The 13,480-nt window shown below is 45.8% G+C and overlaps 1 protein-coding gene across 1 annotated transcript in view; it reads right to left on the bottom strand.

The window, feature by feature from the left end:
- Window positions 1-13,480, bottom strand: part of KIF26B (kinesin family member 26B) — a 444,073-nt gene that overhangs the window by 272,834 nt on the left and 157,759 nt on the right. Inside the window, exon 3 of the mRNA XM_038542770.1 lies at window positions 6,532-7,068. Coding sequence (XP_038398698.1) covers window positions 6,532-7,068 — 537 coding nt within the window. The remainder of the gene's footprint in view (window positions 1-6,531; window positions 7,069-13,480) is intronic.

Genomic DNA, 13,480 nt, shown 5'->3' with positions numbered 1-13,480 from the left:
CCCTCCCGCACCCCTTTCCACCCCCAGGCTTGGGATGTTTGCTGCAGCTCTAATAGCATGCAAGACCCACATGGTGGTGATCACAGCGGCCCCTGGCCAGTCTCTGTGGTGTGTGTGCTTGTTATCATGAGCTCCAACAATAGGGGAATCAGAGACCCCTGAAAGCCAACCATGCGGTAGGAGTAAACTCATTTTGCGGAGGTGCCCAAATGAAACAATCAGACATGCTAATGTACTATCTGACCCACGGGGTAACATTGTTGTGTGGGATGAGAAGCTCATGTCCTTGGCCCTACTGCAGGATTCTATAGCAGCTCCTTGTCTCACTTAGCTTCTAACCACACTTTTCAGCTACCAAACACTTACTGGGTGTATTTGTTTCCAACTGCAGCTGAAGCAAATTACCACAAATTTAGCAGCTCCAAGCAACACAAATTTATTCTTTCTTTTCTATGCTCTAAAGTTCTGGAGGTCAGACATCTACAATGGGTCTGTAGAGCTGGTTCCTTCTGGAAGCTCCAGCAGAGAGTGTGATTCCTTGACTTTTCTACCTATTAGAGGCTGGCTTCCCTCTGTGGCTTGCAGCCCCTTCCTCCACCTCCAAAGCCGACAGTGGGATCTTCTTTCCTCTCTGACCTCTGCTTCTGTCCCTAAATTACCTCTGACTCTTATCTTCCTGCCTCCTTCTTACAAGGACCTTTGCCATAACATTGGACCCATCCAGATAATCCGGAGTGATTTCCTCCCCAAATCCTCAATTCAATCATATCAATCAATCAATTCAATTCCTTTACTATGTAAGGAAATAGACCCTCAGGCTTCCTTTCCAGGTATTAGGATGTGAACATCTTTGGGGGTCCTGTATTCAGCCTACCACACCAAATAAAAGAGTATTTTTGAAATTTCCTGCTGGGTTGGATGTTCGCTTCAGAGCATGGCCCTGCCCTTATCCATAAGTTATGAAACCTTAGAATTTCAGCCTGAGCACATATCCTTCAGAAACGTCCTATCCGTGACTGAGTATACAAAGTACTTCCTTTTCTGTGTTCACAGTTTGTCAGAAAGCATAAAGATAAATAGTACTCCTCTGACCATCTATAAATAGGTGAAAAAAAAAAAACCCTATCATGTTAAAAAAGAATTGTTTTGATGTCACAATTTGTCAAATGATGACATCTCGTGCTATTGCCCTGGCTGGGCAAAAGTAGCAGCAAATGGGCAGCAAATGGGCAGCAAACGGACACCAGGGCTGGCCCAAGAAAGGCACTGTGCATATTTCAGGGGACAAATGGCCAAGTAAAGAACATGAATGAGAATCCTCCGCTCCTGACTGGCTACCAACACCTGCCCCTGGCTCCTGCTTGCAAAGCAGTTCAGCAGGAAGGAGCCCATGGACACCTCCCCCCAGACTCAGCTACACTAGAACATGTGCTCCTGGTTTCCATGCATGCATCCTAAACAAAGCCTCCGAGTCCTGAGACGTTAGCGAGCAGAATCTTGCCTTCCTCTTGCAGTGGCACTTGGAAGTCCTCCATAAAAAGGGCCAGCACCGGGGCGCCTGGGTGGCTCAGTCGGTGAAGCATCTGCCTTTGGCTCAGGTCATGGTCCCTGGGTCCTGGGATCGAGCCCTGTGTGGGGCTCCCTGCTCAGAGGGGAGTCTGCTTTTCCCTCAGCCCCTCCCCCTGCTCGTGTTCTCTCTCTCTCTCTCTCTCAAACAAATAAATAAAATCTTAAAAAAAAAAATGCAAGGAAAAGGGGGAAAAAAAGGGTCAGCATCACATCTTCCCAAAGATTCTACCCTCTGAAGAGCAAGCAGAGGTACTGTGGAGGTCTTACCGCTTAGCTGACCTTGACTCGATTCCAGACTGATGCCACTGTTGCAGTCCTCTTGCCCATGACCTAAAACGTAGACTCCAATAATGCCTGCGCTTACAGGGCACAACTGATTTCTAGAGATATAATAGAGATAATCCCACACGGACTTCAGCCAGAGTTCAGTCTACCATTGTCTGACGTTGATTCCAACTGATGCTTTTTTGAGAAAGCAGGAAGATTTTTACCAAAGGCATTTTCCTTTAACTTAAGGAATACAGGCCGAATACTTCGTCCTGTTAATGATAAATCCCGCTATGGATTTATTACTTCTGTATTAATCTAACATCATCTTAAATTTGCTTGACATGTTCACCTTATCGAAACACTGTGAAATAAAGTTCTTCTAGCCCTTCAAATGCACCTACGTTGAGTGTGGCATCAAATGCCACCTGGATTCTTTGCGCTGCATCTAAGAATTTATTGAGAATCATGAAGATACTTCTGGTTAGAGATTTGCTTGGTGCCAATTCACTAGTGGTTTCCACCAAAAATCTTGGGGTCTGGATAGGTCTTTTGGCCCAGAATTGTTTCCTGAACCTAGGGCTAGTCATGATAAACACCTTTATCATGTTCCCCTGAGACTGACATTTTCTCTAAGGAGCAGCCACTTTGCACATGTTAGCTGCTGTGAGGGACATAAGCATAAAAGGCATCTGTGTTCTCAAGGAGTCTGTAATCTAGCAAAAGAGCTCAAACTCTGAACAAAGAATTTCATATCTTTTAGCCTCGGGCTTCTCTTTTGGCAAAGGAGGAGATTAGAAGAGATCATTAATACTGGTATCCCTGCCTTATAGTTTATAAATTATTTTCATATTTTTCTTAATTCTGTCATCCAACAACCTTACAAGGTTCCATTGGTGAGGAAATAAGATGTCAAGCTACTAAACTGAAGTTTTTTGTTTATTTTTTTAAAAGATTTTATTTATTCATTCATGAGAGACACAGAGAGAGACAGAGAGAGAGAGAGAGAGAGAGGCAGGGATATAGGCAGAGGGAGAAGCAGGCTCTCTCCAGGAGCCTGATGTGGGACTCGATCTCAGACCCTGGGATCAGGCCCTGAGTCGAAGGCAGACGCTCAACCGCTGAACCACTCATGCACCCCTAGACTGAAGTTCAACAAGTGTTGGAGTCATCGACTTAACCCCTGGTGAGACAGTCTCCGAATCTCCCACCGTGATACAAAAGACAGCAACCGGTCTATAGAACTGGATTCCACGATTCTGGATTGGAATCTGAACATTCTATTGATTCTGAGTGTTATATGTCTTTCCTGCAGTTATTTACGATAATGAATAGAAATCAGGCAAAAGCAGCTGCCATGCAAAATGATGAAGTTAATCTGTGGTTGACTACCAGTAACTAACTCAGCCATGTCTTTTCTAAGTCTGAACCTGTGTGGCCCAAGGAAGGTTCTGGAGCATTTTCTCCTTCCCACATATGTATATGGATTGTGTTAACTGTCCACAAGCCCTTCTGTGAAAGACAATTGAAGATTGTTTTTTGACGATTATAGATAACAGAGGGCTTGAGGAATATGAGGGACCTCTGTCTGACCTCTGTGAAGGTTTGATCCTGTCAGTGTTGGAAAGCCTGTCCTCATCTCTGTCATCCTCCCTGCGCTGAAATGGTAGAAGGACAGCGTCCTCTTCCTGCCTTGTTTCCGCAGGCCCCAGGTCTTTGGGTGTGGAGCAGAACTCCCAGCAGCAACAAAGCCTGGATCCTAGATGCTTCTCTGCCCAGGGAACAGCTCTGGCACTAGTCCAAAGGACTATCTGCTTGGTGAGGAGAAAAGTAGAAGTGTGGGTGGGCAGCAAAAGTGAGGTCAGCTTTCAGTGCAATCAACCATCTCTGCTGAGCTGGCTAGACTGTGAGCTGCGGAATATTTATTGCAGGGAGATGTCCATAACGGGAGACATTCAGTCTGGCCAGACCCAGATCACCCAGCCCAGGGCATCAGGATGACACAGTCACAACACAGGGATGCTGATCCACAGCCGGGCACCAAATCTCTTTATCCCAGACATATTCCCTTTGATCCCTTTATCAATCAGGGGGAAAGGCATGAATTAGTCTGTTCTGGAGCTGGAGAGGAGGAATCAAATTTACCCAGGAAAATCTCAAGTCCGTGGCTTGGGTGAATCATCTTTAGACCACATCCACCCCCGCTTGCCCAGAGGCTGGACTGAAAGCCCTTCTGTGTGCTCTCAGAGCAAGCTGGGCATCTCTCACCACCTCTGCATTCACCTCACTGGCTGATACTGAGTGGTTCACCTGCCTCATCCCCGGGGCCACAGGACCTGAAGCTGCCTCTCCAGCCCAAGGCAGGAGGCCCCGGCCACCCAGCAGAGTGTCTGGCACTTGGTTAGAGCTTCCTAAACATTTGTTATTGTACAGGACCTTCTTCTCATCAAAGACGAGGAAGAGCAGAAAGAATCACAACACAAAAAAAAGAGATGCACCCATCATCCTTCAAATTGCTCTTAAGCAGCACCTTCCCCACACTCCATGCCACCCCCCTTGCCCAAACAAACTTTGCTAACACTTCGACTATTCTATACAAAAACACCAGTTCCAAGTCCTTCTGTCCCTGCTCATTAGTGCTGTATAGCAGCTGAGTCGTCCAACTAGCACCTGATATATGTTACAAGTGCTTTGGGGCCCAGGAAGGCGAAACATGAGTTGTCTGTGTAACATGAGTATGTGGCTCGCACAACCCAGGATGTGTTGAAAATGCGACCCGGGTAGAAGAATGTGCACTGGAGCATTTTATTTATAGTAGTGAAAACCTAAACTCTAGTAATTGGTGCTTGGTTATATAAATTAGGCCATACTCCTATAATGGATCATATTTATATAATGGTGCATTAGGCTACCATTGAGGGTCATATTTTAGAAACATATATAATGGCATGGGGAAAATGTACCCAGTATATTAGGCGAAAAGCAGATGACAGGATTAAACCTCATCACAATTTCATAAATTGTGTTCGTATAAAATACCAGAGGACATACACCCGACTGCTCCATAGTCTATTTCCGAGTGATGTTGGTTTTTAAAGTCTTATTTATACTTTTTTGTATATTTTGTGTGTTATTTTACAGTAAACATAATACTTCTTATAGTTTTCAAAATAATATATTCAAAATCTCAAACAGAAAAGGCATGTGATTCAGCAAGGGAAACAGGCAATTGTGTTCAGGCCCTGGATGGTTACACTCAAGCATGAGACTACAAAGCCCTGTCCAGGGTGCCACTGGCTGGTCATCAGATTTATGTTCACGAACCAGAACATTCCAGCCAAAAGTAAAATGGCAGGTAAGCCCCTGTAGGTCAATATAGCAATGGTTTTCTTTGGTGTGCTGTGCCTGAAAGGAGCCGGATCTGGGAAAGATGTTGATAGCAGATGGCTCCGGGGTACGGTGGTCAGGACTGAAGCAGCTGTGGGAGGGAGCAGGGGCCCTGGCTCTGTCACCCACTGTGTGGCACAAGTCCTTTGATTTCTCCATCTATAAGAGGAAGATCTAACATCTGTCCTGCCTGCTCACAGGCCTACTGGGAGATGAAATAAAAAGATGCACACTATTATTTTGTAAACTCCAAAGCACCCAGTAAATGGAAGCTGGGCAATCCAAGAATGCTAACTTCTTCAGATAAGGATCCATGCTCTCCACTTTCCTTCCAGATATCAGGGAAGCCATCTACACTCAAGAAAAAGTCAGTAGGAAGTAGATCAGCCACACTTAATTCATTTTATGTTTCCCCATATCTTTGCCCATGTAATGAAAACTATGCTGTGTTCACTGAACTTGCTTCCTTTTTCTTCTGGACACATGGACAGATTGACTTTTCCAGCCTCCCCTGCATGAAGCTGAGGTCAAATGCCTAGACTCTCACCACTGGAACGTGGAAGGAAGTTACCTATGCCCCTTCCAGGATGGGCCCCCCTATAAGGTTCTCCACAATCTCTCTCTTCCCTCATTTCTTGGCTGCTTGTGTGAGATCTGGTGGCAGATTCCATGCCCCAAGGTGACTTGGAGGCAAGCGGAAGGCCATGCACCAAACACCCAATACAGCAGGGCCATGAGTAAAAAATACCCTGAGATCATTTGTTATACCAGTTAGCCTCTCTGATACACTCTATGACCATGGCCACCTCTATTCCACAGCAACTGTCAATGCTTTCTGCTGCTTCCCACGTGACTGATGCAGGGGACATAGACACATTTGTTAAACCTAACTCTCATCTAATGGAACATTCACCCAAGAAAAATTAAGACCATTGTTTTTTGATTCCTTGGAAGATTTAGGACCTGCTCTCTTATTTCTTTAGAAGACACTTTTGGCAACCTCATTCCAACCATATTTAAAGTGAGTTGCAAATAGAAAAGGGTTAAGGTCCTCAGGGCAGGAGAGATTAGGAAGGGGGTCCACACTTCTTTTAGAAGGACTGAGCAGTGGAAGCAGAGTGCTACTGTAGATCATCAGCCCTTTGGATATTTTACCTTTATTTAGGAATGGCCAGTGGGGCCACATGGAAACATCAGGCTCTGGATTGGGGAGTTCCTCAAAAGAAAAGAGCCAAGGCAGGAAGTGCTGCCCATGTCTCTGTTTAGACTCCAACCAAACTTAATCTAACTTGTCCAGAGGCTACTTACCTGGTACGGGTACAGGGTGACACCGTTGGTTCTCGACAGGGACCAGGTGCCGTCCAAGTACTGGTGAGCCTGGATGGCCACCGAGTTGAGGATGTTCCCATTGCTGGGACTGGTGGCCATCTGGAGGCTGACCTTGGCCTGGTGGGTTGGGGACCCACTCTTCTTCTCTGCCCCACTGCTAACCCCAAGGCTGTTGGGTTTGCTGCTATGCTTGTTGGTGACAAAAGCTGTATAGTTGGAGGAGGCATAGGAGGCAGGCACAAAGGCCCAATCCCTGGGCTGCTGGAGCCCACCCACATGCCGGGACCCCACCAAGGCGGGGATGTTGGAGAGTGGTGGGGGTGAGCCAGGGGAGCCATCGTAATGCTCGCTGCCAGCTGCCTGTTCCAAGGTTAACACCATCTGGATGGCCTCCTGCTTCAGCTGGTTCAGGTGTGTGGCACAAATATCACAGCGGTTGTCCTTGTCATTCCATGCTTTCCGAATGGTGTTGGGGACCTGGAGCTTGTCATGAATCACAGCCGAGACAGCAGGGTCCTAGAGAACACACAAGCAAAAGAAAAAAAAAATAGGAGAACCTATAACTCAAGGCTGGTAAGTGCAATTCAGGTGTCTGGCTTATGAGTTAACCCCTGGATGTACCGAGTGTTTGTCTGCTAGACATCCCACAGAAATGAGCAGCCAGGCGGTCAGTACAGCCTCTAGCAGACAAGTGCATTCGATGAACGTAAGATTATTATGGGGGAGACATGAAGGAATAATCTTTAAAAAAGATTTCTAAGCATCCCCCGCACCAGGATCATCCAATACGAACATTCCAGAGTCTTCTTGTATCCACTAAAGAACTACCACCATGGCTGTATCTCCCCAAGGTATTCGCAAAGGAGACACAAATGTCTGTGCAGGCAGAAGGGGCAAATGCGGTCATTCTGACCAGTGCATGTGGTCCTCTGGTTCCCTGTGACCCATGAGACACTGATAATTGATGGAGATTCTTGGTTTTTTAGGTTTTATTTATTTATTCATGAGAGACACAGACAGAAAGGCAGAGACCTAGAGGGAGAAGCAGGCTCCCTGTGGGGAGCCCGATGTGGGACTCGATCTCAGGACCCAGATCACGACATGAGCCAAAGGCAGATGTTCAACCACTGAGCCACTCAGGTGCCCTTAGAAATCCTTATCTAAAAGATATCAGAAACTTATTTAATGAGGATGATTTCTTTCATTTATGTGATTTTTATAGGAAAATAGGACTTCACAGAGAACTAAGCACCACGAGTGTTAACCAGTTATCAGATCATTCAGGTTCTAGTTCCAGTTCTGCTACTAATTAGCTGTGTGACCCTGGATGAGCTCCTTAGCCTCACTGAGCCCCTCATCTGTCACACAAGGCCATGGCTGCTCCTTATTGTAAGGTCCTTCTAGCTCCATGACGCTGGTTGTGGAGAAATTGAGAGAAGAGAGTGGTCCTACATATACGGACAGAGCCATATGCCATCTTAGGGGCTGGATCAAACTTCTGAGATCCAACATTTTTGCAATGATTGGTGAGGTTCATCTCTAGGCTTGTTTTCCTCTAGGACATTAGAAGAAAATCTGCCCTTCTGAAACTTATTGTCAGAATAAGTCATTCACCCTTTTATGGGGTGGAAGCTCCTCAGGACTGAAGAGGGTTTGATGAACTGTGGGTGAAAGAGGCAGCATGGGGCAGCCAGGGTGGGCAGGAAGATCAGCGGTGGGAGGGCTGTTCTTAATTATGATCCATCTTGACTACCGGCTGTAGCATTTTGTTTTCCGTGTTTAACTACCCTGAATAGCTCCTCAGCATGCACTGATTAATTGATTAATTAATCAAGAGGTCTCTTTACACAGCAGCAGCAGCAAGGAGTGGCTCAGGAGGCAGAAACTCAAGACAGTCATATAAAATTATGGGAAATAATAGGAGGTCAAGGTCGATCAAGTGTGGTCAACAAAGCGATGCGAACCATATGAGACCTGCCTTGTGGCATCCTTCTCGATGACAGCTGCTTTGTTCAGAGTCCTGTCACAACTCAGAGCATGTGGGACCCAAACTGGCAGACGGGCCCCTCAGGGACCAAGCTCAAGCAGACTGTCACTTTGGTTTTCAGATAAGGAAACTGAGCTCCAAAAGAGTTAAAAGCTTGGACTGCACCCAGACTTCTCCACCACTAGTCCATGATTTCCAGATCCAAAGAGTCATATTCATCAACGGACTCATATTTTTCGCACAGACCTATAAAGTTTCCACCTTATCCATCTAGAAAATGTTCATTTATTCAAAATAAATTTATTTGCGCCTCCATATGTGCCAAGTTACAGTTTCTTGCTTTTTCATATTACATGAGAACTTTCCCTTATTGATAAATGTCATTTGAAAATGTGATTTTTTAAAAAAGATTTTATTTATCTATTCATGAGAAACACACAGACAGAGGCAGAGACATAGGCAAAGGAAGAAGCAGGCTCCCTGCAGGGAGCCCATTGCAGGACTCCATCCCTGGGGCCCCAGGATCACGACCTGAGCCGAAGGCAAATGCTCAACTACTGAGCCACCCAGGCGCCCCCAAAATGTGATTTTAATGACCACACCGTACCTTATCCTTTAATTGTTTCAAAGGTCATTTATTTATTCCCACATTCTACTACATAATTGGAGACAGTGTAAGAAATCAGAGACCGGCATTCAAAGTCAATCCACAGGCCACGGCTTATGCTTTCAAGGCAGCAAGCTATTTGGTTTCAAGACACTGCAAATGAAGTGTTGATTTAGAATATTTGTGTTAACTCAACCATCAGGAAGAAGTGTCACAGTGAGGAGGCAGTGATAAGATTGGTCCCATTCACCCATCACAGTTTATTTTAGATCCTTAGAGAACCTGAATTTAACTTGACATCTGCAGCTGGGTAAAGGGACCCATCCACAGACAGAAATGGCAGGACTTGGCCAAGCCCTGCACCAGGCTGAGGACTTAAGGATGCATGAAAACAACTCCTGTCTTCTGCGAGTTCACAGTCCCAAGGACCTTCTTGGGATGGTCCCAAGACCATCCAGATGGTCTTCTTCTGGATCCTATGTCCCTTTGCCAACACCACCAGTCAGGACCAATAAACACACACTGGGAGGACACACGGACTTCAGCGCTCCCCTCCTGGTTCCCAAGGCACCAACGAAGTCATCTATGAGCCCTGCAGTGGGGCTCTCTGGCATTACCATGAACACGGACACAGATGCCAGGAAGTAGCAAAGAGCTGCTGTGCTCTCATCCAGAGGAAAGCTGGCACTGATTCACTAATGACTATGCAATCGCTGGCTGGTGTCAGAGGTATTCCCTAAATTAAGCAGCCCTTGATCTGAAATCCTCTGTGTGTTCCTAGGCCTCAGTAAGTCAAGAGATGCAGCTTGTGGAAACGAAAACCTGTTTCAAGTGTTTGTCCATACATTATAAATATTTTAGCACAACTCGAAACTTCAAAGAGGGATGGTCAACAGACACTCCTTTCTGTGAGTGCTGGAATAAAGACGATGCTGCTTCAGGGGAGGGGAGGCCTCGACAGGAAGACAGAAAAGGAGGCTTCAGAACCATGGATGGCTCACATGTGCCAGCCTCTTCTGTCACAGACACACAAAGGACCGCGGTGGTCCCAAGAGCCAGACAAGGGGAGCATCCTCCAGGCCAGCGGCCACCATAAGAAACCTAGACTCAAGGAAGAAATGAAATAAGCACACAGTCTGGCTTGCTGCCTTGCTCATGGGCTCCAGGGATGTTCCTAGGGTCCAGTCCTGGTTCATTATGGGACCTCCAGAAATGATCACATGGGCACAGTGGGAATCCAGTACAAGCTGAATCTCTATCTTTAAAGTCCTAGTTTTTGGGGACACCTGGGTGGCTCAGTGGTTGAGCATCTGCCTTCGGCTCAGGGCATGATCCTGGGGTCCTGGGATCAAGTCCCACATCGGGCTCCCTGTGGGGAGGCTGCTTCTCCCTCTGCCTGTGTCTCTGCCTCTCTGTGTGTCTCTCATGAATAAACAAATAAAATCTTTGAAGTCCTAGTTTTCACTTATATATGAAAATGGGTTATTGGTCTTTGGCAACATTTTCAACCTCAACCTGTAAGTTTGAGTGTTCTGTGCCCCAAACATTCTTCCCTCTCAAAACTAGTAGTAAAATTATTTTTCCTCCACATCTGCCATGATGAGGAATTCAAGGAAACTTTTAGGGATCTGGTAATGTTCCTTAGAAATAGGGTGAGGGAAAAGGGAAGCTCATGGTCAGACACCTTATCTGCTCCATCGGCAGGTGCTAGAAAGTAAAACAGAAAATTCTCTAAGATGCTTTCCCAATCCCTTTACAGCTCTTCTTCTAGGAGCATTTTGGGAAAAGGGCAGTCCTGCTAAGTCCCCTAAGCATCTCTGAGACTAGTGACTCTCTTTAGGTTGATATCCTCCCCCAATCTTCTGGCCAACTAATCTAACAAATTATGATGAAATCTCTCTTTCCCAGGTAATGGCATGCAAACCCATAGCTTCAAGGGCCATCTATACCCCGGTGACTGGGATTTCTCTCTCCCTGTCCCTGTTGGTCTTTCTTCTGAATTCTGAGCCTTGTATCTCACACCACCCTGGAAAACATCACCCAGGTAAGTACTCTTCACATTGACAATTCAAAATGAATTTTATTTGCCCCTAAATCCATTCTTATTTCAACAGTCACTAACAGAGATTAAATAGTATCCTTATCCATTCTGGCGCCCAGGCTAGAAACCTAGAACTTTCCTTGTCTCCTCCTTTCCCCTCCAGTCCACCAAAGGTCAATAGTACTTTTTGAAAGCTCTTGCCCATCCCTCTGCTCCATGCCCACTGCCATAATAAAGCTGTTAGCATTTCTCACATCACCACAGTCTCCCTGATTTTAGCCTTGATGTCAAACCTGCTTCCCTCAAAAACAATTTTACTAAAATGCAGATCCAATGGTGCCATTATCCCTGCTTTCCCATACCTACATTCTAGGAGTGGTCTTACTTCTGTGGTTTCTATTTGTAGAATTCTTTCTCTGCTAGCCATGAGCTCCTCGAGAGGAAATATTCTCTTTCCATCCCATGTCTAGAACACTGTCACTTCCCCGTGTCTACAACAGTGCCTACTACATCTATAGTAGGGGCTGGACAAATACATGAATGAAAATAAGCAAGGCAAAAACAACAAAATAACAAAGTTGGTCTGGGTCCATCTTCTGTTTATTTTGTCTAAGCGAGCTAGTCGCCTATTATAGAATTGTCATGAAACAAATCCCTCCAAATCTAACGTTATTAGTTTTCCAGCCATATTTGTTCTACCTGGCTAAAACACCTAATGTGGGTCAACCATAACCTGGATGTCCTCCTTTGACCAGATTCTTCCTTAAATTATTAGACTACATTCTCCATTCCCTTGCCTCAATACATAATCTCTTGAGTTGCCAGAAAAGTAATGTTAATTTGCAAAGGATTTTTTTTTTTTTTTACCATCAGGCCAACTCATCAGTCCCAAACAATGGAAATCTATGTAAAAGGGTACCGCCAATGGGCAGGACAGCCCTGGTGCAGTAGGGCTGTATTCCCAATAAGCAGGTGGCATGCTTATTTTCCAAGAGTGGGGGGCAGGCTTTTAGCCTATGATGTAAGGCTACTCATGAGAGTGTAGACCATGGAGCCAGAGCAGGGACCCAGGAATCACTGCTCAAGCAGACCACACACTAATGTCCCATTTCATCCTCTGCTCAGCCATAAATGCTAATGCCACTTTCAAGGACAGGGGTGTTGGGTTTTTCCCATGTAATTTTAGCCAAAAGAGTACTTTGTGTTCTTCCAAAGCCTTTGGGTCTGGGAGGAAGGCAACAGCTGGAGTAAGCTTCCAGCATGTGTCATACAAATTCCTATTGATATTTGCTTCCGGTTTATTATTCTAGAGGCCTCTGGTGACAAGCTCATCAAGATTTAAGCCATTCTTCAAAGGCAGTTTCCTTCCACTTTGTTCCTAAAACTTTCTTCCTCCATAAATGCTGTCTCGGTGAGGCCTGGGATGGCGGGTAGGACTCTGTCCCAGAAGATCAATGGGATTCACCTTCACACGCCTTAGAATCTTTCCAGCTAGGGTTTGCATTCCCGCCCTGTCCCCACCTCCTGACACATTCCTCATCAGTGTTCTTTCTTTTTTAAGAATCTGTGTTTTTCACAGCAATTGTATCCCCAAAGGCAGGTGCTCATGTTAATGATTCTCTTTTTTGAATGGAAACAGCTAAACGGAAAGTTTGCAAACCAACAGAATCTAGCAAAACTCAGGTGCATCTGAAGGAAGGACACAAACACTCTCATTCCTGGCTCAGCAGGCAAATATTTGGACTCAGATGTCCCTCAAAGCAGTGGTATTTTGTTTTTTTCACCTCAGTAATTTTAGAAAAAGAAAGAGCAAGATAATCTGACCACATCTTAATTAGCTATGGGCAGAAGGGAGAATTTAAATATCAGAAATATAAGGATGCACTCAAAATACCAACTAGTGGATGTAACCTCTTCCTCGGGAAGCTGTGGTCCCTGGTGCCTATCAGCCACCTGACCTGCATAGCTCACTTTCCACGCACTCTTGATGGCACGTGAAAGATCAAGGGCATGCATCAGGTCCTGACGACCCACAGTCCTTCCCAAGCAAGACTCTACTCGCCCAGCTGTCTTGTCAAACTGATCCACAGCTACACATCAGTGCTCTTTACTTCTTTCTTCATAGAGTCCCCAGGCCCCCCAACAGGCCACTTGGACTATCCTGGAGGGAAGCCAGGGAACAAATCAGACTGTGACAAGTGATGACATCTCAGTGCCCTTCGTGACAGAGAGCCACCCCCTGCTGTTCTCATGAGCACTGTGCAAGCTGAAGACAGTGAGTGCTCCCCTGTGT

This window comes from Canis lupus, chromosome 7 (assembly GCF_011100685.1).
Source record: "Canis lupus familiaris isolate Mischka breed German Shepherd chromosome 7, alternate assembly UU_Cfam_GSD_1.0, whole genome shotgun sequence".
Taxonomy (NCBI): Eukaryota; Metazoa; Chordata; class Mammalia; order Carnivora; family Canidae; genus Canis; species Canis lupus.
Note: the sequence above shows the minus strand (reverse complement) of the source record. Positions and strands in the feature narration are given on the sequence as shown.